The sequence below is a fragment of the Mangifera indica genome, chromosome 17 (genome assembly GCF_011075055.1).
Source record: "Mangifera indica cultivar Alphonso chromosome 17, CATAS_Mindica_2.1, whole genome shotgun sequence".
Taxonomy (NCBI): domain Eukaryota; kingdom Viridiplantae; phylum Streptophyta; class Magnoliopsida; order Sapindales; family Anacardiaceae; genus Mangifera; species Mangifera indica.
Window position 1 is genome coordinate 11,446,347 of NC_058153.1, and position 27,321 is coordinate 11,473,667.

Genomic DNA, 27,321 nt, shown 5'->3' on the forward strand with positions numbered 1-27,321 from the left:
GAAGGGCCAAGGGACTATTTCCCACCCAAAATATGCCTTTTTTTTTTTTTAATTTCTTTTCGTAAACTTTAAAAACTTATTTATTCGCCCATAGATTATTAAAAAAAATAGTTTTAAAGGTAAAATTATTATTTTATTTATAATATTAAAAATAAACTTAAATTTTATTTTATTTTTTTCTTCAAACCCTAAAAATTAACAATTTTTTTCGAACCCAAATTTTCAAAAATAACATTTTTTCCCCTAGAGTTTCCAAACTTTCAGATTAAATTTTTCGGCAGCGACCGACAAACTCTAGGTAATGCCTCTTCCTCCCCGAGATCTCCTCTTTCTGATCATGCGACGTCTTTCCCTCTTAGGCATCGTCGTCGACGAAAATAACACGTCTTCATTCAGAGAAGAAAAGACGTCTTCGTCTTCGTCAATGACAACACCACATGACATCGGAAGATGTACGATCAAAAGGAGGGGTCGTCGAATAGGAAGAGTAGATGCTTAGAGATCACTGGTCGTCATCAAGAAAATTAGATCTAAAGGTTTGGAAACCCTAAGGAGAAAATACAGTTTTCGAAAACTTGAATTGAAGAAAAATTGTTAGTTTTTAAAATTTGGAGAGAAAAATAATATAACTAATAGATTCAGTTAATTTTAATAGTCTATGAGTGAGTAAATGAGATTTTCAAAATTAAGAGAGAGAAGTTAGAAAAAACGCATACTATAGATAGGAAATAGTCCTTTGGCCTTTCCAAAGTAGAAAATAGTGATTTGAAATTGAACTCCCGGCCGTTTTTGGTTCCAACAGAGAGATGGGTGAAATATTAATTCTAGGCCAAATGACTATTTTTTAACCAAGCTGAAAAAAATAATAAATTTTTATCTATTAAATTTAAAAAGTTAAACACCCACAAATAAAATGTTTCCATTAATAAATTCTGTTAAAGATGAAAATACAATCATTATTATACTTAATATTAAAAAGTTTGGTTTTAAAATTATTTATAATTAATAAATATTATTTTATATATCATGTTGGGGTTAGAAATGAATGTTTAGTTTGAAATGGCAATGAAATAATAAATATAGTTTTAACATAGACCAATTGTATTTAAACACGTTATTAAATAAATGAATTTTATGCGATTTGAAATGGGTTTAAGTGAATTTATAATTTCAATTAGTGCATTTTTCCAAAATATAAGAGTTAAGCATATTTAATATAAGATATTAGTTAATATTAAATCAACGGTAAAAAGATTAATGGTCTCAAATTAACGGTATAAATTTATTCGATAATATAAATAAATGTAAAACTGACACATAAAAGATGAGATTATCATCTAATATATGACAAAACATATATTTAAATAAAATGATCAAATATTTTGGAATTCTTTTTGGATTCCATTGCATATTTTATTTCTTAATATTAAATAATTAAAAACTAATATTTTTTTCAAATTTCTTAATGGGTTATTAGATTAATGAAGGATTTTCAATAAATTTAATGAACAAAGGATACTTTTTTAACCGGAATCTTGTGTTTGCATGTTTATTTGAAGATGAAAATGATGATGTAAAGATGCATAATGAGATTTATTTCATGAATTATTTAATTATGATGATATATTCTAGTAAATTTGGTTAATTAGATTGATAAATTACCCTTAATCATATTGATAAAATTTCTTTTTTTTAAATAAAAAAGGATAATTTTCCACATTCAATTAAACAAAGTATAAATATGTAATTTAAATGTATATTAAATTATAAGGATGTTTTTACCAAGAGCAAATCCATAATTTATTTTGAAAATTATCAAAAGACGTGAAAAAAAAATTATATGATAAGTGGGCATTTGATTTTTTCAAAAGCAGATGGGTACAATTTTGTAATTTCAGAAAACTTTGGGTAGGAAATAGTATTTTGGCCTCACTTCTAAAATAAAAATAGAAGACATAATGTTCCAAAGCAGAAAGGGTGATTTTTTAACCAAGGGCAATTTTGGAACTCAACTCATGTCTCTTACAGACATGCTACTTTGCGTTTTTTTCCAACTTTTCACCTTTAGAAATACGAGTTCTATTTTTAGCGCGCAAAGTTCCGCAGAGTTCTTCTTTACACCTTTTTTCTGTCTTACTTTTGTCTTCTTTTCTCCAAAAAGTTTATCTTCTTGTGGTAATAATGAATATTCTTCACCACTTTCTCTCTGTTATATAATGGCAAGCCCCTCTGCATCTGCTAAACAAGAAACAATTTTTGAGCAACAATGCCTACTACTACTACTACTAGTAGGAGATTTGGTTTTCTTCTAGTATTTACATTGCTCCTTGCCTTTGTGTTAATGTTTTTCTCTCCTCCTCCAGTTACTTCATACTCTCACAAATTCTTCCTTTCATTTAAACTTCAGTATGAAGAAGCTCCATACTCACATACAGTATCCAACCTAACAATTATCAAAATGGTTCGAGCACAGTTGAAGATCCGAATGATGTATTAGACCTGTGTTCAAGCTTCATGATGAATATACAAACGTACTTTTCCTATATAAATTTTATTTATACTATGTTATTTTTCTTGTTATGTAATATAAAAGTTTGTTTTTTTTTCTTGTTGTTATAATCAATCAAATCATATTTTGTACTTTTATTTTTAATAATATAAGTTGATATGAGTTATTCGAGCTTGAATTGAATGAGTTAAATATGAATTAATTTAAATTTAAAATAAATTATTTCTGATTAAATTTAAATCTTAACTAATCAATTATTAACTGAATTTGTTATATTTTAAATCAATCTCAAATTGTGTTTTATTCTAATATGGCCCGGGTACCCTATTTATGGGTTTTTACCTTGTAGAGCTTAAATTTTGGACCGTACATAATGGTTGTATTGACTTTTATCGACCCGGCCCGGCCCGGTCTGACTGACCTATTTACAAAAATCATTTTGTTCTTTACTCTCTGTTTTTTATTATTATTATTTTTTTATGACCTTCTTGAAAAGACTACATCTATGGCGATATCGACGCCGTGAAGTGACTCACTACGCTCCCCCAAGCCGCTCATATCGACGCCGTGAAGTGACTCACTACGCTCTCGCCTCTCTGGAAACTCTTCGCTGTCACCCCAACCCCCTCCGTTCAATCCTTCTCTTCTCCCACTCGCTCTGGACCCCACCTTCTGGAATCTCCTCTCTCGCCTCCTCCAGCTAGTCCCCAATCCTCGTTGCGGCGACTCTCTCTAGCTCCCTTCACCTGCTCTCTGCGGGCCCCTCGGGGTTCGAGTTGCTGCACGCGGTGGACGGTATGGGTTTTCACGAGGGATCCATTTGGGGAAGACGGAGGGTCTTTGATGGGGAGGGTTTGGTGGGGTTTAACGGCGTTAAATGGGCGTCTCCGAGTGAGTTTATGACTGTTGGGTGTGGATTTGGACTTCAATAGTGGGATCTGAGACGCCCTGGTGAGCCGCTTTCGCAGTTTAAAGGAAACTGGTGAGCTTTGATCTTTGTTTTATATATATATATATATATATATATATAGTTTGCGATCATTTGCTATAATAAAGTTTACTCTTTTATATGTTAAATGATTTTTGTTAAATTTAGTGTAAGTTAATGGCAATGGAATTGTTCAATGAGGGTTATTTTTATTAACTTTTGCTGCTTAAAAGATGAGTTTTAAATGTTGCGTTAGTTTTAGCATAATTTATATGTTTGAGTTCATAAACTGGGTGGGAAGAAATGTTTGGGCTGTGAATGATCTAATGAACCTTTGCTTGTTGGTTTTTGTTTGTTACTTACATAAGCTTTCGATGGTTTTCGTTGATTGCTGTGGATTATGGGCTTTTCGTGGTGATTTTTGCACAGGTCTTAAGGAAAATCTTCTGGTATGGTACATTCAGTTGATATTCATCCACCAAGAAAACACACTTGTCTGGTAAGAACTTTTGCCTCTTTGAGTTTTCAAACTTTCAAAGCTTGTGTAAACATTGTAGTTATAGTCGGCTCAACTGTTGCCTCTGCCCTCTCTCTTATTTTATTCATGTGAAATCTCTGCTGTTTCCTGCTCTTTAGTTGTTAGAATGTTTCTGCTAGTACCCCTCCTGTTGCTCTTTGTAGATGCTAAAATATGCTGCAAGGATTGCCGTGAAGTCTAAAATGAATAATGAGACATGGCCTGGGGACATTTAAATGATCCTTCTGATCATAATATTGAAATATATATGTACCTGCTAAAATCCTGTATAATTTAGGTGCAACTGAATTACTAAAAATATTGAAATAAATATTTAACTGCTAGAGTCTTGTATGCTCGTATTACCAGTGGCTAAGCTTTAGTATGGTTTTATTATAGGAACTAAGGACAACCGTTGGTTTCCTTTGATTTTATTTTGGATCATGCAATGAGCTGGAACATTTGAAATAGAAATAATTGGTTGGTTGATGATGTATTCCTTTTAGTGTTTGCAAGAGAAGAGGCATTCTATAGTGAAAAACCAAGGAATTCTATGGTAGCATAAGTTATTACTTTTTTCGAGTCGAATTGTAATATCTTCATTCAAACTCTGGTTTTATAGCTTGATAAACATACTGATGTGAAGCCTTAATAGGTTGCCTTTTACAGCCCAGTTAATACAGTAAATGGGGACATCCAATTGATTTACTTGATGATTTTTATAGCATGAATCAGCTTTCTTAATGTGACCTAGTATGACAGGTATCCCTTATTTGCTTGAATCTTAAGGCTGGTTTATTAATTCTCTAGTATTTGTAGGCTGGAAGCTCATCAGGTACAATATTTGCCTGGGATCTACGATGAGAGCAACAACCGCTTGATCTTTCTTGTGTTGGGACTGGAGTGGCTGCTGTCCCTTCAATATCTGAAAGTGAGGCTTGGGAGGTTCAGTATGATTGCTATACAAAATCCTCAAGCATTTCATCTGCACAAATATTAACTGACATGTTCTGCTCAAGAGGATGGTCTCCTTGCTGTGGTTGAACAAGGTATAGTGTTCGTGATCCAGCCATTGCTTACTATCCGCGTCATTTCTGGCAACAATAAGCTCAGTTAGGCAAGTCAAAATCTTCATTATCCCTTTGCTGGATTGGATAACTATTTCTTTAAATACGTTTTGACTGATTATATATAAATGTCTAACTGTATAGGTGAAGAATCCACCAAGCTTATGGCCGAGCCTTGTGCAGTTAACAGTTTTGACATTGACCAGCAAAACCCCTCGGTAAGTACTTAACAAGATTTATTTATTATTTATTTTTGCATTTGGGAAGACTAGATAAAAGCCTTTTACTGAACTAACAAATATACATACTTTGGAGTGGGAATCTCTAGCAATTGTGATAAGACTGTGATGTTTAGTTTAGAATCAATTGTAAAGGGGGGTTAACCCCTCAGCTTTTAATCTGTTTCACATTCTTCCTTCTCAGCAATGTACCTAAGAATTAGAGAAATTCCCAGCATCTTGGTGTGATGTACTCCATTTTGGCCTTGGACAATGAGCGGAGCAAGTCCCTAACAGATAACAACTATGATGTCCTTGAAATGCAAAGTTGGAGCAATGTTATTGATAACTTCACATCCAGTTTATTCATGAAGGTAGTTTATATCGCAATTGAATCGCTAACAAGCTGTGGCTGTGGGTAATTTGATTATTCGTTTAACAGCATGTACTATTCTAACCATTTGATCATGCTTTAGTGAATGAGAAACTTTAACAAAAGTTCTTAAAAATGGCCGCATTGTTAATTTGGACTTGCAAATAATTGTTGCTCTTGAGCTGAGTTTTGTTTCTGTTTTCTATCATTTGGGTATTGTTTTGTGCAATTGCTATAAAAATCACGAATCTGAAAGATGAAAATCACATAATTGAGTTATATATTTTAAAGCGTTCTTCAACCAAGAAGTTCTTTAATCGAAATTGTCAAGATGGGTTTCACAACAAGTAATATTAACAATTAAGGTTGAATTCTACCTTAATTGAATTCAAGCAAGGATCTGTTTGAATTCTAATTTGAATAATTGTAGAAGATGAAAAAAATTGTCAGCAAAGTGAGTTTTGGTGTTAGATTGATTTTGAGTCAAGTTTGAATTCAACAAGTTAAAATTATTTTAGTTTGATTTTAGCTCATTTGAACCAAATATGGATTCAAGCTAGAGTAAACTCAATATCTTTCCACCTGTAATAACTACGGGTGTAAATTTTGTGTCACTTTATAATTGAATGTTATTTTATTTTTAATTCAACATTAGTCAATCATACAAAGACACCATGTCAAAGTTTATATTTGTGTTATTATCTTACACTTATTTTGTCACACTCGTAGGTACGTTCAAAAGTATTTTTATCTTTTTGCATTGATTATTGTGTTGATATGTTAAAAGTGTGTAAACAATGCTTGAGGGTTGGAATGTACATTTGTGTTTGAGAAAAGGCAAATCTATCATTTCGCATTGATTACATGAAAATAACTGTGGAATGATGAATGAGCATTCATAATAAGATGCACACTTGTTCATTAGTTTTCCAAATTCGAAATTGGATAAAGGCTTGTTTCGTGGTGATTTCGGAATTTGCATTTGAGTGAAAAATGTTGGAACGACCACTTCTGGAGGCAGACGATTGTTCGTGACATTATTTCTGAAAAAATAAAAGGATATTCGTAGTTGTTTGGCTCACATTCGCACATTACAATTCTAGAGCACAAAAAAGGTCAGTGAGAGGGAGATTTTAGAGTACCAAGACTTTGAAAAACTTGAAGCCACGTGAAGAACTTACTTTCGTTAGAAGAGAGGTAAGTAGATGATCTTCTCTTTACAACTTTAACTTAACAATTCACAAAACGTGTTTTGGTCCTTGATCTTAAGTATTTTGCATGATCGTGATTGAGGCATGCCCAATATTATATAACCTATATAATGGAGATGGTATGTGTGTGTGTGTGTGTGTGTATTGTGTTAATTTAGTCTGTTGGAAGAAATTGATATTCAGTTTACGATCCGGGATATAAATGTATGTTTGGTGGTTATTTTGAGATAGAAACATGTTTAGGTTTGCTTACTATTAATTCTAGGCTTGGACTTGTTGTGGTTGGTAGAAATGGTAAGGAACAGGTCAATCGACAATTTGTAAATAACAATGAATGGTCGTTCAAGTGTATGGTGACATCCATTCATCCCCTAAGTTACAGACAATAAACTTTATTCACCCTGGGAACCTGCATTAGGTAGAGAGACCACCAACGTCGTATGGGACAAACGTATGTTCATGGTGATCCATAATGAATGAGTAGTGTAGGGGCGAACGAATGTGACTAACACATTAGTCAAAAGTCTAGGTGAACAACCGTTCAAGCTAATGAGATGATGCCTATTCATGAGCAATATGAATTGAACATGAAGTAAGGGCAATGGACACATGTTCATCATAATGAAAATTGACAATTTTATCGCTATGAGTTGTGAATAAGGGGAATATAGTGATCTAAACCCTAAACTTTGTTTGTAACTATAGATTTGGATGAGGATATTATTTTTAATAATTATACATTTTTGTGATTGTGAGAATTTATTGTATAACCATGCAATTGTTATCTGTTGTTTGTGATTGGAGAAAAGTTTAAGTTAACACGTCTCTTCGGGTGCATATTCTAAGTAATGGTATATATCTGAAGAGGGGTATTACACTGCATTTTTCAAGCTTTGCCCATTTTGTAATGTTTTAACACTTACACCTTCCTTTGACATATTAATAATTCTAATTTAGATTTTTATCATTATAAAAACACAATGGAGTCCAATAGAAATCAACTTTTAATGCAAGTAAATGCATGCTAGAAAATAGGTGATATAACTTACATCCTAACATGGCGAGACGATTATGTGTATGAAAGATTAGGTGGTAATTGAATTTAAATTACATAATCGAATAACAAATGATATATTTGAAGAATTTAAGAATTTGGACATTTAATATGACTAGAAATTATATGATTCGAACTTATATTTGTATATTATGTATATAAATTGATTTGTATTATTTTAGATTTTTTTCCATATTGTATTATAATATTCCTCTCTCACAAGAGATTATCAATAAATTTTTCAAGCACATATCTTTGGTTCTATTAATTTAAAAATGAATTATATTTAATTTTATATAATTATTAAATAAAAAATATTTTATTATTTAATTAAGTCTGTGGGTCGGCCCATTAAGACTCCCACATGGCATGGCCTACTAAAATGTAGGTTGTGTCACAGGCCTTCAATGAATGGCAAGTTGATCAAACTAATTGACATGATAGGCTAGGCCAAGGCTGACATGGCATAACTTGACTTGACCTGTTGACACCTCTAAGTTAGCATCATTGAATAGTTTAAGTGATAAAGGTAAGATACTCAAGCATAAGAATATGAGTTTGAAACCCACAAATGATATATTAAGAGTAAACTTTTACTTATCTCGTGTATTAATTGTGGGATTGGTTACTAAACTTAGAGTCATTAGAATCTTGTACTTGAAATGAGTTTGATCTTATTGTTTGGTTTGATGTGCTAGAGACTTGAATATAATATTATTAGAGCAATGTAATATGTACTCATTTTTAATACATAATTTGTGTACACAGAAGATATGTCATTGTGTGATTGAATGTTGTTTTATCTTTAAGTTAAGATCATCAAATCACATTATGATATACTATCTGTGTACACAAATTATATACTACAAGTGTGCATATATAATTTTATTGATATTATAAACCCTTGAAAATTTAAAATCTTGCATCCCTAAAATCGCATGAATATATATTATAAATCCCTCAAAATTTAATAAATTATATTCACATCGTTAAAATCTTTTTACTTGTTTTAAATATGACAATAATTGATAAATATATAAATTGTGAATTTACTTATAATTTTTTTACTTGAATTTGAGTTCAAATTTGAGCCTTAAGTGGACTCTATCAAGCTAAGCCCTAATCAAGTAATGCCCAAGTTGGCTCAACTTTTATGCGTCTCAAGCAAAGGTAAAAGTATTTTGTATGATCATTACTTCTTATCAAATGTTAACTTCCCTTGGGATTTTGATGACTTATTAAACTGGAATGGCGCCATTGGTTTAAATAATGTTTTATTACTAAATATAAAATATTATCACAAAGATAAATTATTTTCAAGCGTATTAAATATAAATTATTATTATATTTAATAAAAATTAGTAGGTATAAATAATTATTGTATTTAGTTAGAGGTAATAAAAGAATAATATTATTTTACTTAAATATTCTTAGATATAATTATTTTAAAATATATTTCATATTATTTGTTATATTAATTAAAGAGAAATTAAAATAATTATCCATTTTTTTGGATAATATAAAATTTACCTCAAATTTTGGGGCTTAAGCAAAAATACTTTTATATTAAAGTATTTAAACAAAAATACCCCAAATATTTTCTTAAATATCAAAACTACACATCTTAATTAAATTATTATTTTTAAGGGTAATAAACAAATTTATCCCTAATGTTGGGGTTTAAACCAAAATACCTTTAATTTAAGGTATTTAAACAAAAATGTCTCAAAATAATACCAAAACTATCCTTCTTTTATTTCTATATAAACCACATATGTTCTTTCATTTTTAACATATCTGAGAGAGATTTCTAAAAAGAGAAAAAAAGTTCATGTTCAGGATTTCGGGCGAGAAAAGAAAAGTTCGTTATTTCGAGGTATTTATCCTTGCTATTATTTCAATCGTTATTATTTGATTAATAATGCAATTATATGTGATATTTTATATAATAAATTATAATTGTGTGTAATAAGTAAAATAATAAAAATTAGATAAACTATGTTGTAAATATTATAGTAGTATAGGATAAAATGATATTTGTTAATAAAAGGTGTTAGAGAATAGTTTTGAATAGATAATAATAGAAGGTAAAATGATATTTTACAATGAAGGGTGTTAGAGATATGTTAGATAATATTTAAGAAAATATGATATTATACAATGTAAAGATAAAGTGATATTTCCACAAATTAGTATAACATTAATTAAAATATTTAAATACTCATAATATATAATTAAATTATGGAATAGGTATAATTGTGCAATATATATCTGTAAATAGTATTTTCAGTCATATTATTTATGTTAATTATACATTTTATTATAGGATTAATCTAAATGGCTGGATACGCTTCAATTAGATATGAAGGAAATAGATAGAAAATGGTGACAATATTATAAAATATGTTAGAGATAATAGAAAATTGATTAAAATTTCAGAATACACATCATTCAAAGAATTAATCCAAATAGTGAGCGACAAGTGTAATATAGATCGAAGGATATTTAACATTCAGTTAAGCATGAAACTAAAGCATCTCGACGACGACATTCCTGTAGAAATTTTGAATGATAAAGATGTTGAGTAGGGGTGGATACGAGCCGAGCCGAGCCCGAACACTGTTTAGCTCGTTTTCGGCTCGTTTTTAATCAGCTCGTTTTTCGGCTCGCTTCGGGCTCGCCGAGCTCGTCAAAACTTATGTTCGTGTTCGGCTCGCTTTATAATTTAAGTGTTCGTGCTCGGCTCGCACCTAACTCGGGCTCGTCTCTAATAGCTCGGGTTCGCTCGGCTCGGGTTTGGGCTTGTATTCTAAGCTCGTCAGCAGTTAAAATACATATAAATTTATAATAGGAGCAAATATTTTCAGTGAAACAAAAAAATAGAATGAGTGTAATATATTTGCTGTTAAGTGACCACCAATATCCAGACTTCCGATCCATTTCCTCCTTCAATCAACAAAATTTTGATAATCTGAGTACACTTTATAAACATCTGCAAAAAAAAAAATAATAATAATAATAACACTGTTTGCAGTATTTTAATAATTGCCGTTTTATTTCTAAAAGCAGAATTTTATTTTCAAACTTAGCAACTCAAAGCAATAATAAATAAAATAAGAACTACTCAGATATAAACAAAATATACCAAGGAAAGTAAGGAGATTCAAATAAATTCTCACCTGAGCTATATACTCAGCAAGGGCATGAGTCTGCAATACAAATTAAAAAAAATAATGTCAAACTTAGCCGCCAGCATCATAACATAAATTGAAAAATTCAGAAATTAATTGTCTTAGCTACCACGGGATAGAGCAAACATAAAATCATAAGTGAACATAAACTATAAAAATTCCAAGCCATAAATCCAAATTTTTGTTGCAGACAGCCTTAAACACTCAGGCTCTTTACATTTTGCAGCTTATTATTACATTTTATAGAGTTTTCACCAAGAACACACTGACACACTTTATGCTCTATTAAAGAATTCTTTCAAGTTAATTATTATGTGGTTACAAAAAATTAAATTGGAAGATGTGACAGCAGAGAGTCAGAGCCAAGTTCACAAGAGCTTGACCATTTATTAGAACAAAATATCATACTTCTGGCCAAAAAAAATATATAAAGGTGGGGAGAAAAGAAATCTCTCTATATATATATAAGGTGCTGCTCTCCAACTACAATACATATATCTCCATTTATATATGGCAGCAAAAGAGATTGGAATGTCAATTTGAACACAAAAGCTTGAAAAAATAAAATTTAATATTAAAATGAGTGTAATGTTAACCCATATAGAGGAAGATATAACAAACATAAATGTTCAAATCATTATTGATGTTACACAACATGCTTGGAAGCAAATGGCAACAATAAAAAATAAGAAAATGAAAGACATATATATATCTGCTAAGTACACATATATGTGAGTCAAATGGGAATTTTCCAAAACAACCTGGATTCTTGAAAAAAAAAACAATATATTGCTTCAGTAAGCGTAAAAGAAAATCGCTTCTTATTTGTATACGGGAAATACTATCAGAGCACATCACGGTCTAGTAACATTACTTGAGTTCTCATACAAATAGCATCTAAAAGCAATTACATATTTTTAATCATGAGACATATATGAACATAATTTGCTCTTATTTGTATGAGAACATTGCATTACCTCCGATACGTGACTGTTTAAATGTCTAGCAATATGTCAATCTCAGTCTCTTCGTCCTCAATCTTCAAGAAAGCACATCACATCGTTTATTAAATCGATTGTAAAAGTCATAAATAAATAAGTATATGAAGTTAAAGTTATACCTGTATTGATTTTTTCACTCAATGTTTGGCTCGAATCCAATCACCTCCACACATAAGCATACTTACAGTTTTTGGTGCTAGAGATGCCCTATATGAGTCAATCACTCTACCCCCAGCACTAAAAGCACTTTCTGAAGCAACAGTAGAGATCGGAACTGCAAGAATCTCAGCCGCCATACGTGACAAGATTGGAAACTTGGTTTGATTAACAGACCACCAATGAAGTACATTAAATTTTTTTGTCTTTGCACCCTCTGATGTCTCAAACTCAAAGACATCGGATTCAAGGTACATTGTCAACTCTGACTTTCCGGCCGCTTCAGCTTGACTTTTCTTACGGTGTGCTTGCCATTGCAACACAATATCAGAATCATCTATCATTCCATGTGAAGATATGAAACTGGAATGTATTCCTACAATATTTTTTTATTAAAAACATGTGATTATAAATTAATCTAAAACTTTAAGAATTATGATATGACAATTAATATTAATATATAATGAAATTATATACCTGAGGTAGATGATTCCATCTGTGATATAGGGGTGAGGGATGGGTTGTCTGTTGATAAAAGTTCCACATACTCATGATATAACTCTTCCAATGTATGGCGTAGGTTGTCAAGCTCAATCTCCGCATCATATTCCCCATATAAAATGGGATAAGCAAACTTTATAAACTCTAATTTATACCTACAATAACAAAAAATTTACTTAGATCATTAATAATAACAATATATTAATAATCAAGATAATTACCTTGGATCCATAACGATTGCGACTGCCATGAGTAGGTTAACCTCTCCCCAATATTTGTCAAACTTTACTATCATCGATCTAACCATTGAGGCCACAACAGGATCAAATTCTTTATCCTTTAACAACTTTTTTACTTTGAAAACCTCCATAAAATACAAGTTAGCTGTTGGATAGTCAGTTCCTGATACAATCTTACTTACATTATTAAAAACTCTCAAAAAGTCACAAACTCTAGCCAATTTTTTCCATTCAATCTCATTTGGTAAATACTGCAAATAGTTTCCATCTTTAGCTCCGTATCGCGGCCATACTTCTCGAAATATCAATGCCACATTCAACATATTATATGTGCTATTCCATCTAGTGGGACAATCCAAGACCAATTTCCTTTCTTTAATCCCACAAATTTTAGCAGTGCTTGCAAAGTCTCGTTGTCTAACCTCACTTGCACGCACATATTTCACACTGTCCCTTACTTTATCAATAATATCCTTAATTTCATTAATACCATCTTGAACAAGAAGATTGATGATATGAGCCGTGCATCTAATGTGAAATAAATTTCCTCCAGAAACTAGAGATCTATCCATCTTAAAATTTTTCTTCAATGATTTGATACACTTGTCATTCATTGATGCATTGTCTACAGTGATAGTGAACACCTGTTAACATAGCATTAAGACACATATAAATTTAAGTGTTGTCATTTTTCATTGATAAGCAAAATAAACAAATTTCACCTTACCTTATTCTGAATACCCCAATCTTCGAAGCAATTGTACAAAGCCTGCGCAATAGTTTCCCCATTTCTTGGAAGAGGCACATGGACAAAGCTGATTATGCGTTTATTTAATGTCCATTCTTGATCCACCCAATGTGCAGTTATAACCATATATTCAATGTTTTGTGCATCTGACTTCCATAAATCAGTTGTCACACTTATCTTTCTTAACTCTTTAAAAAATTTCCTCAATTGTTTGGCTTCAGCTTGTACAACTCGATCACAGTCAAATTTTACTTGTTTTCTGCCTATTCTCTCATATAATGGTTGTAGAATACTACAAAAATAATTGAAGCCAATATGTTCCACAAAGGAGAATGGCAATTCATCAATCAGAATCATGTGAGCTAATGCCTCACGGATCTGCATATTGAATCACGATAATAGTTAATTATTTTAATAAAAATTAGTATGAAATCAATAGAAAATAACCAAACAAGTTACTTAAATATTTAAAACATACCATATCGTGATTATACTTTGCATTCGATCTCACAATGGGTGGAGTGAGGAGGCCTGGTTCTTCTATTGGTTGAAAGTTCAACAACATTTGTCCCTTCGAAGAACTCTGTTTCCCCATTGCCTTTTTTCGCTCGACACATTGTCCCATATGACGACAAAGGTGTGTTGTTGAATGTGTTTTCTGTAGTTTTAACCTTTTTTTACAAAACTTACATACAGCAAATCGTACATCCCCTACCATTATAATCATGTCTTCAGGAAAACACTCCCAAACAACTGAGGTCTTTTTTTTCTTGCTAGGCGGGATAACTGGAGGACTAGGTGAGCTAGATTTTCCTTCAGACATTATATCTTCCCGCTCACCAACATCTTCTTCAGACTTTTCATAATCTTCTATAAATGTAGTTTCTACTTCTTGATTCTCAACAGAATCACGCAAATGAGATCCCTGAATTGCTATTCCCTTCCCTTTTACCGACCTTGATGAATGGGAACGTTTCTTTCCAGTTGCAGTTGATAAATAAGAGGAACCTCGACTAATATTTTTTTGGTGCATCTACATTCAAGACATAGATAATTTAATAGCAAAAACAATTATATCACAATGAATAATATAATGAGTACCATAAGAAGTTCAATTGAGCTAAGATAAATTAAATTTGCAAGGAATTTGGCATGTTGAACAATAAACTTCATTTAATCCTTGCTGTATAGTGAATATAGAAGTGTAAAGTGAATAAGATCAATTACATTTTGTTTTTGATGTGTGTGTGTGTGTGTGTATATATATATATATATATTTGATTTTGTTGTATTACTAACAACCAAATGTAAAAAAAAGAAACAATCAAATTCCCAAGGTTTGTATGTGCTTCTGTAAATTACTCTCCAATTAATTTGCCTTTCATAAATTGATCTCCAATTAATTCCTAAGCCATTAATTTATATAAATAAAAAAAAAAACCCAAATGTTAGAAAAAGAAAAAAGCAAATTCCCAAGGTTTATATGTGCTTCTGTAAATTACTCTCTAGTTAATCTGCCTTTCATAAATTCATCTCCAATTAATTCCTAAGCCATTAATTTATATAAATAAAAAAAGAAAAAAAACCCAAATGTTAAAAAAAGGAAAAAGCAAATTCCCAAGGTTTATATGTGCTTCTGTAAATTACTCTCTAGTTAATTTGTCTTTCATAAATTCATCTCCAATTAATTCCTAAGCCATTAATTTATATAAATAAAAAAAGAAAAAAGCAAATTCCCAAGGTTTATATGTGCTTCTGTAAATTACTCTCTAGTTAATTTGTCTTTCATAAATTCATCTCCAATTAATTCCTAAGCCATTAATTTATATAAATAAAACTTTAAAAAATCAATAAAAAATAAAACTTATTATCGTCATGCATTTTTTAGGAATAATAAAATAATTATATGACTTAAAGTCGGTTCGAAATCTAGCAAGCCTAACTTGTTTTATAGGACACATCAGAATGTAAATTACTCTTGTTTGATAAATAATTAAATAGAGCAGCAGAGAAGAAAGGTGGAAAACCTTGTCGGCGGCTGAATAACAAAGAAGAAAGGTGGAAAACCTTGTCGGCGGCGGCTGAACAACAGAGAAGAAAGGTGGAAAACCTTGTCGGCGGATGAACAGCAGAGAAGAACAGCAGAGAAGAAAGGTGGAATGGAAAACCTTGTTGTCGGCGTATTTTAGTTTTGGCTAAATATTCTCGGCAGAGAAGAATGAAGAGCAGCAGAAAAAATATTAGGTTTGCTGCTTTAATTTCTTTAATTGTTTCCAACAGCCAATACGACAACGTTTTTTTCTTTTAATAGGAGCCAACCAGCAAAGCAAAACAAAGTCAACATAGAATAAGCCAAATATAATAAATACCGCCAGGCTCCAGGTCTCCAACCAACAATATTAATGACGAGCTTAACTTGGCTCGCCGAGCCAGCCGAGCCGAGCATTCCCCTGTTCGGGTTCGGGCTCGGGTTCGTTTTTTGGTTTTTGCTTCGGCTCGTGTTCGTGTTCGCGTTCACTTATAACAGGCTTGTTTCGGGCTCGTTCGAGCTAAGCTCGTTTCGAGCCCGAAAAAGCTCGCCTCGAATCCAGCCCTAATGTTGAGGTTCTTAACATTTTATCTAACTTTTTCAAAAAATGTGTTTTAATTTTTGTTATAATTACAGTTAATGATGATAGTTATGAGGCTCAATAAGCAGATGAAGATTTATAAGGTGGTGAACCTAGTAGTTATCTAGAAAATCAAACTATTGGTGTAGAAGATATTCAAAATATCGAGATCAATCCGAAACAAGAATTTTTAAAGGATGATTTTGCGTATATAAAATAAAGTTGATGTTGATGCATTGTATCGTACGAAAGAATTTCTTAATGGCTTAATAGCTATGAAAAAACTTTTCCAGAGTAGAGTGAATTTGACGGAAAGGTTGTACATAATATTCCAATCGAGGAATCGGAAGTTGAACAGAAGACCTACGTTAATAAAGATATTAGAGATACAAGTAGTTTTTCAAGAACAAATCCTACTAGTGGGAATGTTCGTACTGATGTATTTCATTGGTTACCACATTTTTCTGATCAACCATCTACATCCAGAAGCTCAAAAGTATCGACCGATAGTGATTCCCCAAAAATCGGTACATTATTTTCAAGTAAATAACATGTCATTGATGCGATATATCAAGACACACTTCGGAGGGAATATCAATTTTTGGTGAATAAATCAGACACGCTTAGATGAGTGGTTAAATGTTGTAACGAAAAATGTAAATGGCATGCACGAGCAGTTAGGGTGGGAGAAAGTGATAGTTTTGAATTACGTCATTTGGATAGTCGTCACACATGTTACAGAGATCAGATATTACCTCATCATAGGCAAGCAGGTGCCCAAGCTTTAGGACAAATTGTGAGGACCAAATTCATATTAGTTGATCGTGTTTATCGACCAAAGGAGATCATTGTTGATATCGCTGATCGATATAAAATTGATATATCATACGCACAAACATGGCGGGAGAGAAATTGGGCGCTTCAATCATTGAGGGGGACACCAGAAGAGTCGTTTATGTTACTGTCAGAATATTGCTAACTTAAAAATTCTTACACAAATTTGTGCGATAATCTATGCATTGACAAACGCACAAATCAATTCGACAATGTCACACATATGTGGCCAATGTATGTGCAACACCATCAGACCGATCTGTGTGTCTACGGATGCATAGATCGTTACACGGATCTATATGATTTTTACACAAATTTGCACACAAGAATCTGGATATTTTGATTAGATTTTCAATGGTTTTTGCACTAAAAAACTATCAAGGAAGGGGGAGATGTTACAGAAGAGAAATATCAAGAAGAACGGTAGTCGAAAAGATAGAATAAAGTTTTGGAAGTAAGTGCAATGTTTCAAAGTTTGAGAAGACAATTGTTCATTTTAAAATATAAAACTCTAAAACGCATATATGGTGGGGGTGATAGATTAACTTTTAAAATTAAGCTAAAAAAATGATTAGTTTTTAAATTAAAGGAGAAAAAAAATAACTTTTTTTATTTAAATAAAAATTCTAAATAATGATTTTACATTTACTCCTAATTGTAATAACCAAAATTAACGAATGAGTATATATTTGGATTTTTAAAAATTAGCAAAAATTACTTTAAATTTTCATTATATTTTTAGTGAAAATAAGTCTTTTGGCTGATAAATAATTTTAAAATTAGATTTTTTTAAGTTAGAGATAAACTCGTTATTTAAAATTTGTATTTAAACAAAAAAAATATTTTTTGATATATCAATACTTTGACAGCAACATAAACTACTCTTATAGTGTTTCCCTCAATGATTGAAGCCCCCAATTTCTCGCTTGTCATGCTTGTGCGTATGATATATCAATTTTATATCGGTTAGCGATATTAGCAATGATCTCCTTTGGTCGATAAACACAATCAACTAATATGAATTTGGTTCTCAAAACTTGTCTAAAAGCTCGGGCACCTGCTTGTCTATGATGAGGTAATATTTGATCTCTGCAACATGTGTGACAACTATCCAAACGACGTAATTCAAAACTATCACTTTCTCCCACCCTAATTACCCGTGCACGTCATTTATATTCTTCGTTACAACATTTAACCACTTATCTAAGCGTGTCTGATTTGTTCACCAAAAATTGATATCTCTTCCGAAACGTGTCTTGATATATTGCATCAATGACATGTTATTTACTTAGAAATAAATGTACCGATTTTTGGGAAATCACTATCGATCAATACTTTTGAGCTTCTAGATGTAGATGGTTGATCAGGAAAATGTGGTAACTAATGAAATGCACAGTACGAACATTCCCACCAGCATGATTTGTTTCCGAAAAACTACTTGTACCTCTGATATCTTTATTAACGTTGGTCTTCTCTTCAACCTCTGATTCCTCGATTGGAATATCATGTACAATTTTCCGTCAAATTCACTCCACTCTATAAAAGTTTCTTCGTAGCGATTAAGAAATTCTTCCGCACGATATAATGCATCAACATCAACTTTATTTATATACGCAAAATCTTCCTCTAAAAATTCTTGTTTCGGATTTATCTCGATATTTTGAATCTCTTCTACACCAATAGTTTTATTTTTTGGATAACTACTCGGCTCACCACCTTGTAAATCTTCATCTGTTTGTTGAGTCTCATAACTATTATCATTAACTATAGTTATAACAAAAACTGGAACACATTTTTTGAAAAGGTTAGTAGACTGTTAAGAACCTCAACATCTTCATCATTCGAAATTTCTACAGGAATGTCGTCGTCGAGATGTTTTGGTTTCATGTTTAACTTAATTATTACACTTGTCGCTTATTATTTGGATTAATTCTTCGAATAACATGTGTTTTGGAATTAATCAATTTTTTATTACCTTCAACATGTTTTATAATATTGTCATCATTTTCAATCCATTTCCTCTCATATCTAATTGAAGTATATCTAGCCATTTAGATTAATCCTATAATAAAATATATAATCAACATAAATAATATAACTGAAAATACTATTTACAGATGTGCATTACACAATTATACATATTTCATAATTCAATTATATATTGTGACTATTAAAATATTTTAATTAATGTTATACTAATTTATGAAAATATCACTTTACTTTTACATTGTATAATATCATGTTTTCCTAAATATTATCTAACATATCTCTAACACCCTTCATTGTAAAATATCATTTTACCTTCTAATATTATTATCTATTCACAACTATCCTCTAACACTTTTTATTAACAAATATCATTTTATCTTATACTACTATAATATTTATAACATAACCTATCTAATTTTTATTATTTTACTTATTACACACAACTATAATTTATTATATAAAATATCACATATAATTGCATTATTAGTAAAATAATAATGATTGAAGTAATAGTAGGGATAAATATCTTAAAATAACGAACTTTTTTCTTCTCGTCTGAAATCCTGAACACAAACTTCTTTTCTCTTTTAAAAAATCTCTCTCAAATATGTTAAAAATGAAGGAAGATATGTGGTTTATATAGAAATAAAGGAATGATAGTTTTGATATTATTTTGAGGCATTTTTGTTTAAATGTCTTAAATTAAGAGTATTTTGGTTTAAACCGCAACATTATAAGTAAATTTGTTTATTACCTTTAGAAAAATAATAATTTAATTAAGAAAGATAGTTTTGGTATTTAAAGAGATATTTGGGGTATTTTTATTTAAATATTTTAATATAAGGATATTTTTACTTAACCCCAAAATTGCCCCCAAAAAAAAGGGTAATTATTTTAATTTCCCATTTTAATATCTGCTAATTGTACTTGGAAGTGGTTAAACAAATGAGTTTTTATGCAATTTGAAATGAAATCTTAGTTAATTCTTAATTTTGGCTAGCATAGTTCATTTGTGTATTAACACAAAACATGTGAAAATACATAAAATAAAAAATCAACATGTCATTCTAAAAATATAAAAGTCAAACATATTTAATGCAATATATTATTCAATATTAAATCAATAACAAAAAATTAATAAGGGATATTGAATTTTTCACCATTTTTTTAAATTGTATATACATATTTGTCACCCATATCAAATTCTAAATAAAAGTATCACAACAGTAATATATTTTTCTAAAATATCTTCATCGATGAAATTCATGCAGAAATAAAGAAGTAATCTCTCTCTTTTTCCTTAACCTTTCAACAAAGAATCTCTACAATATGAAAAAAAAAAATTCTTCAATAAATAAGACTTTGTGATTGAATAATAAAACCCATGAGAGAACGTCATTGTAAAGGATTTAACTTAGATACAAGGGAGGGAGAAACGAAAATTGTCAAATTTTTTTAGAGAATTCACATATAAAATATAATAATATTGTGATTTCATATTTTTAGATTGTTTAATGTTATGATTTCATATTGTTGTATTAATAGTTAAAAAATACGAAAATTCAAGTTTAGATAAAAACCAGATGAAGAACAGGTTGGCAGCAACGTCGAGGGTTGGAGTTGCCGCCAACCTGTTCTTTGTCTGGTTTTTATCCAGAACTGAATTTTTATATTTTTTTTAACCATTAATACAATATTAAACAACATTAAATAATACAACAACGTGAAATCACAACATTAAATAATATAAACAATATAAAATTACAACAAAATTATATTTTACATGAATTAATAAACATGCATCTATTTTTAAATATTTGATTTTTAATTGTTGAAGAAGAAAACACAAAATATAAGGGTTTGAATTAAGACTGACTTGAATTTGGATGATTTTGTTATGAAATTTTTGTAAGAAATGTGAATTCTTTAAAGAAATTTTACAATTTTCATATCTTTCTCCGTTATGTTTATATAAATCTTTTATAATGGCTAACAATTTCTTTCTCTAAATTTCTTTCACAAGATTTATTGTTTAATCATATATGTTTGTTTCAATTATTTTTTAAAATTGTGAAAATTCTTTCCTTTGCTGAAAGGAGGATGAAAAAGAGAGAGAATCTCTCTGTATAGGTAATGTCAATGGGGGCATTTTAGAAACAGAAAATACTATTATGGTATTTTTGTTAAGTGAATGAATTGTGTGATATATATGTATATACTATTAAAAAAAGGTTAAAATATTTAATATCTCAATTAATAATCATAAATTGATAATGTAGATTTGTTTAGATAATATAAGTAAATGTAAAACTAACACGTAGAGGGTGGAATTGTCATTTAACACATAACAAAAATAAATTCAAAATAAAAGAATCAATATTTTGGAATTTATATTTGGATCGTATTGCATGTTTTATTTTTAATAGTAAATATTTAATAACCAATATTTCTTCAAATTTCTTAATAGATTGTTGGAGTAATGAAGAATTTTCCAATGAATTTAATAAACAAAGGATAGTCCATTATCACGGATGAATATGATGATGATATAAAGATGCATAATAAGATTTTTGTGGTGGGTTACTTAATTATGTTGATAAATTATAATAAATTAGTAAATTAAATTGATAAATTAACCATATATATATTGATTCAATAAAATTATGTATATCTATTTTTGATACACAATTTATGTACACAGATGAGATGTTATCATATGATTAGATGTTTCTTTATTATATAATGACACATATTTTAAAATCACCTAATTATATGATGACACATCACTGTATACATAAATTGTGTATAAAAAATAAGTACACATAACATTGCTCATATTGATTATAGAAATTAAAAACTGTTGCTGCACGCGGTGGACGGTGAGAGGCTTCAGGAGGGACCCATCTGGGGAATTGATGTGGGGGAGAGTGCTGGGGTCGTGACTGTGGGGGAAGACAGAGGGTCAATTTGGCAAATTTTGATCGTGGCGGTGAGACATGGCCTACATTTATTATAAGATTTTTGTTAAATTTAGGTGCGTTAAAGCTAATGGAATTGTTCGATGAGGGGTTTTTTTTTTTTTAAATTAACATTTTCTGATTAAAGATGTTAATTTTTTGCCTTCTTTTGAAGTATTTTTGGCATAATTTATATGTTTTTGAGTGCATAAACTCGGTGGGAAGAAATGTTTGTTTTTGATTGTTACTTACATTAGCTTCCGACCGTTGATTGCCGTGGTTTAACGATTTTTCATGTTGCTATTCACAGGTCTCAAAGTAAGCCTTCCGGGATGGTGCATTCTATTGATTTTTCATGGTGCTATTTACCGGTGCGATCCTGGTTATTTTTCCGGCAACTCTCAAGACACAATTCAGAATAAACTCTCAGAACAGAATTTGCAGAAAAAGACAGAATATAAATGGCTGCAATGGAGTAGTAAACCAAGAAAAATTAGACGAATAGGAGAAGTAATGGAACTCAAAACGTCATTACTCATAAACCATCCTTACATCCATTCATTCCTGAAATCCTAAGAAAACTGGAAAATATTCAAAAGGTAGTCACTCAAAAACTGGCTAATATGAGAGGCCAGTACTCTCGCAAAATATAACACTCAATCAATAGAAATTTTTTCACAAAACTCTTGCTTCTCCACTCTGCCTCAACACCCTCCTTTTAGACATGCTTTTGAAACAGAATTTGTGGTCCTCTCTATTCAAAGTTTGCCTCTTGTCAAATATTTGGGCTGCTGTGGATTCTTCTGGACCATTCTTCCCTCCAGTTACCATTCCCTTGCCCTCCCTTACCCTCAATCCTGCCAATGCTGGGTTCCTATCATCTTCCATCAAGAAAACACACTTGTCTGTAAGAACTTTTGCCTCTCTGTGTTGTACAACTTTCGAAGTGTGTGTATGAAATTGGACATTGTACTAAATACATGTGAAATCTCTGCTGTTTCCTGCATTAGTTGTTAGAATGTTTCTGCTACTACCCTCCTGTTGCTGTTCTTAGGTGCCAAAATATGCTGCAAGGATTGCAGTGAAGTGTAAAATGAATAATGAGACATGGCCTAGGGACATTTATACAATGCTTCTGATGATAATATTGAAATTTATATGTACCCACTACCTACTAAAGTTCGGTATGATTTAGGTGCTACTGAATTACTAAAAATATTGAAAAAGATGCGTACCTACTAAAGTCTTGTATGCTCTTATTACTTGTGGGGGGGGAAGCTCCAGTATGGTTTTATTATATCAACTAAGAACGATTGCTGCTTTCCTTTGATGTTATTTTGGGTCATACAGTGAGCTGGAACATTAGAAATAGAAATATTTGGTTGGTCAATGATGTTTTCCTTTTAGTGACGGCAAGAGAAGAGGCGTTCTATAGTGAAATCCAAGGAATTCTATGGTAGCATATTTTGTTACTTTTCTCAAGTCTAATCGTTATATCTTCATTGAAACTTTGAAAGCCCTGCTGATGTGATGCCTTAATGGGTTGCCTTTTACAGCCCATTTAATGCGTTAAATGGGGATGTCCAACTGATTGATTTACTTGATGATTTTTAAAGCCTGAATCAGCTTTCTTAATGTGACCTAGGATGACAGGTATCTCTTGTTAGCTTGAATCTTAAAGCAAATTTATTAATTCTCTAGTATTTGTAGGCTGGAGGCTCTTCAGGTACACTATTTGTTTGGGATCTACGATGGCAGCAACAACCACTCGTTCTCTCTGGTGTTGGGACTGGAGATGCTGCTATACCTTCAATATCTGAAAGTGAGGTTTGGCAGGTTCAGTATGGTTGCTATACAAAATCTTCAAACATTTCATCTTCACGAGTATTACCTGCCATGTTTGTGCTCAGAGGATGGTATCCTTGCTGTGGTTGAGCAAGGTATAGTGTTCTTGATCCAGGCATCCAGCCATTGCTTACCATCTCTGTCATTTCTGGCAAGAACATGCTCACTTTGATGAGTAAAAATCTTCATTGTCCCATTACCACATTGGATAACTATTTTGTAAAATAAATTTTGACCGATCATATATAAATGTGTTACTGTATAGGTGAAGAATCCACCAAGCTTATGGCTGAACCTTGTGCAATCAACAGTTTTGACATTGACCAGCGGAACCCCTCGATTGTAAGTACTTAATTTACAATTTTTTTTTAAAATCTATTTGCATTCGGGAAGTCTATATAAAAGCCTTTACTGAACACACAAACTTCGATGCAGGGTGTTGTTTGTAGTTTGGAGTGGGAATCTCTGGCGATCATGGTAAGACCATGATGTTTAGTTTATAATTGGATATCAAGGGGGGTTAGCCCCTCAGCTTTGAATCTGTTCACATTCTTTCTTCTCAGCTATATTAGACGTAAGAATCAGAGAAATACCCAGCCTTTTGGTTTAAGGTACTCCATTTTGGCCCTGGACAATGAATGGAGCAAGTTCCAGACAGATAACAACCATGATGTTCAAGAAATGTAACGTTGGAGAAGCAGTGTTATTGATAATTTCGCATCCGTTTTATTCATGAAGGCAGTTTATATGTCAATTGAATGGCAGACAAGCTGTTACTGTGGGTAATTTGATTATATGTTTAACGGCAAATACAATTCTAACCATTCAATTATGCTTACTGAATAGAAACTTGAACAAAAGTTCCGAAAGATGAAAGTCATGTAATTGAGTATTTTCAAGATTTGGTACCATTCAAGTAGCAATGAATTGAAACCTGTGCTGGATCAGTTGAATTGGTTGGAGCGAGGCCTGATGGTTAGTCCGGTCTATGTTAATGTTTAAACTTATATTACCCATTGAATTAAATTGACTAGTGATTGAATTAAACAGATCGTGTTGGGTTACCACTTGTCAGGAGACTTGAGCTTGAGTCTATTTGTATAATAATTTATTAATACCTAAGATAGGGATGGTAAGTGGTAATCAAATTACTCTTTATATTTTTTATCATATTTATTATTAGTAATATGATTTTACTGAAATTTTTTATTACATAATAAATCAAATAAGTAATATTAACAATTAAAGATAAATTACTAGAATAATTTTTTAAACACATCTAACCAAATGTAACTAAGGGGGAAAAAATAATTTATTCTTCAAGTAATAAGTGAGAACATATACTTTCTTACAAATTCTTGTTATTTGTATTGAATTTAATGACTACTTCATCCATAAGGTGTGACACAAGCATATATGGGTCTAGTTACTCGATCAATGGGTAGGGGCATTCTTTCTTGTGAGTAAGTGAGGACAGTGCCCCTATAAAAAGTCATTTTAAGATTTTTGTGAGAAATATGATTTTTTATAGAGTTTGTCTCAGAAATAAGAATTCTAATAAGTTTCTCTTAGGGTTAAAAATCTTTGTTTATAAACACATTAATATATTATATGTATGATATAACAATTTATTAGTAAATACATTCATTGTAACAAAAAAAATTATGAGATATTGAAATAATATTATGTTTGACAGATTAGCTCTCCTTTTGGTTATAAATCGCATGTATTCTTTCTCTCTACTATTTGTGTGTGAGATTGTTTACTTTATTGATATTTGACACTCACTTGTTCATCCACTTTGCATCAAATTAATATTTAACCAACTTCCATAAGTCCTTATCATGTTTTTTTTATGAACTTATTGTATCATTGTGATGTGGATTTTACCCATGATCAACAATTAAACTTCAACACTTCAAGCTTTACTAACTCAATCCAAACCTAATGAAATTACTTGTTTATTTAATTACATTTTAGTTAATCTTGTAGTAGATTAATCATGTGTTTTGTTATGCAAACCTTATTAGTTTTGTACTAGCTTAACATATGGAAGCTTAAATCAAGTCAAGTGTAGCAATTAATGGTGGAGGCCAAGGAAACAAGTGGGCGGCTCAAGAATTGCCCAAATCGGCAAAGACATGGATGGCTCCTTGTCCCTTATCTCTTCGAAAGATTTTTTAAATTATTATTTGTATTGCATTTTGAATTTGAAAATGTAATAGTTTAATAATATTTTGAGATCTATATAAGGACCTAATTTCTCCATGTAATATCAAAAGTTTGATTAATGAAATTGTTTGCTTTGTGTTTTTGAGCACAAGTTCTCCTTTATCCTTTCTCCCTTAGGCAAAGATTGGTGGTGGATTTGCCCTTGACCAATGGTTCTTTTCTAAGTCGTGGGTATGTCTTTATCCTTTCTCTTTTGACCAGAGTTAGGTGGTCGAATCCCTTGGTCAATGGTTCTTCTATAAGCCTTGGGTGTGTTTTGGTTATTTATCTCCTTATATTATCTTTTATTACTTGTGTACTTGTATCTTGAGTTAGTCAAACTTGACTACATATTTGTTTGAAATTTGCACTTATTAAACTCACCTTTAACTTAACACTTGGCACTTGGTTACATATCAACTGGTATCAACACTTTGGTTTTGTGAATGAGTTTGTTTGTGATTCCATTTTCATGATTGGCTAAAGTTACTGTTTACTCTTGATTTTACTATTCATTCACCGAAAAATTTCAACATATGTAGAAGATGAGAACCTCCTAGATTTAAGGACAAATCCTCCTCAACTTGGAGAGGATGATGTGGATTCGACCCATGATCAACAATCAAGCTCCAACACTTCAAGTTTCACTAACTCAATCCAAACCCAATGAAGTTACTTGTTTATTTAATTATTTTTTAGTTAATCTCATAGTAAATTAATTATGTGTTTTGTTATGCAAATCCTATTAGTTTTATACTAGTTCAATATAAGGAATCTCAAATCAAGTCAAATGTAACAATTAATAGTGGAGGCCAAGGAGATAAATAGGCGGCTCAAGAATTGCCCAAATCAGCAAAGACAAGGATGACACCATGAATGTCTCTTTGTTATCTATTTGAGAGATCTTTTAAATTATTATTTGTCTTGAATTTTGAATTTGAAAATATAATAGTTTAATAATATTTTGAGGTCTATATAAGGATTTAACTTCTTCATGTAATATCAAGAACTTAATTAATGAAATTATTTGCTTTATGTTTTTGAGCGTTAGTTCTCTTTTATTCGTCCTCCCTTGGTCGGAGATTGGTGGTGGATTTACCCTTGGCCGATGATTCTCCTTTATCCTTTCTCTCTTGACTAGAGTTAAGTGGTGGAATCCCTTG

At 31.2% G+C, this 27,321-nt stretch overlaps 1 protein-coding gene and 1 long non-coding RNA gene across 11 annotated transcripts in view; both read left to right on the forward strand.

Annotated features, from left to right (window-relative positions):
• The first annotated feature begins 3,001 nt into the window (after positions 1–3,001).
• LOC123200496 overlaps positions 3,002–27,321 on the forward strand; it is a 68,129-nt gene continuing 43,809 nt past the window's right edge. Inside the window, exons 1-5 of one of the 10 annotated variants that reach the window (XR_006498590.1) lie at positions 3,002–3,460; positions 3,867–3,936; positions 4,765–5,003; positions 5,166–5,239; positions 5,445–5,798. Coding sequence is in view for 1 of the 10 variants with exons in the window: in XM_044615687.1 (XP_044471622.1) it covers positions 4,977–5,003; positions 5,166–5,239 (101 nt within the window). In the remaining 9 variants the exon portion in view is untranslated. The other 9 variants (XR_006498589.1, XR_006498588.1, XR_006498587.1 and 6 more) reach the window with 9 other exon arrangements.
• LOC123200500 lies at positions 22,011–24,292 on the forward strand. Its single transcript, XR_006498597.1, has 3 exons — positions 22,011–22,179; positions 22,413–24,042; positions 24,213–24,292. It is a non-coding gene; the product is annotated as an uncharacterized LOC123200500 (long non-coding RNA).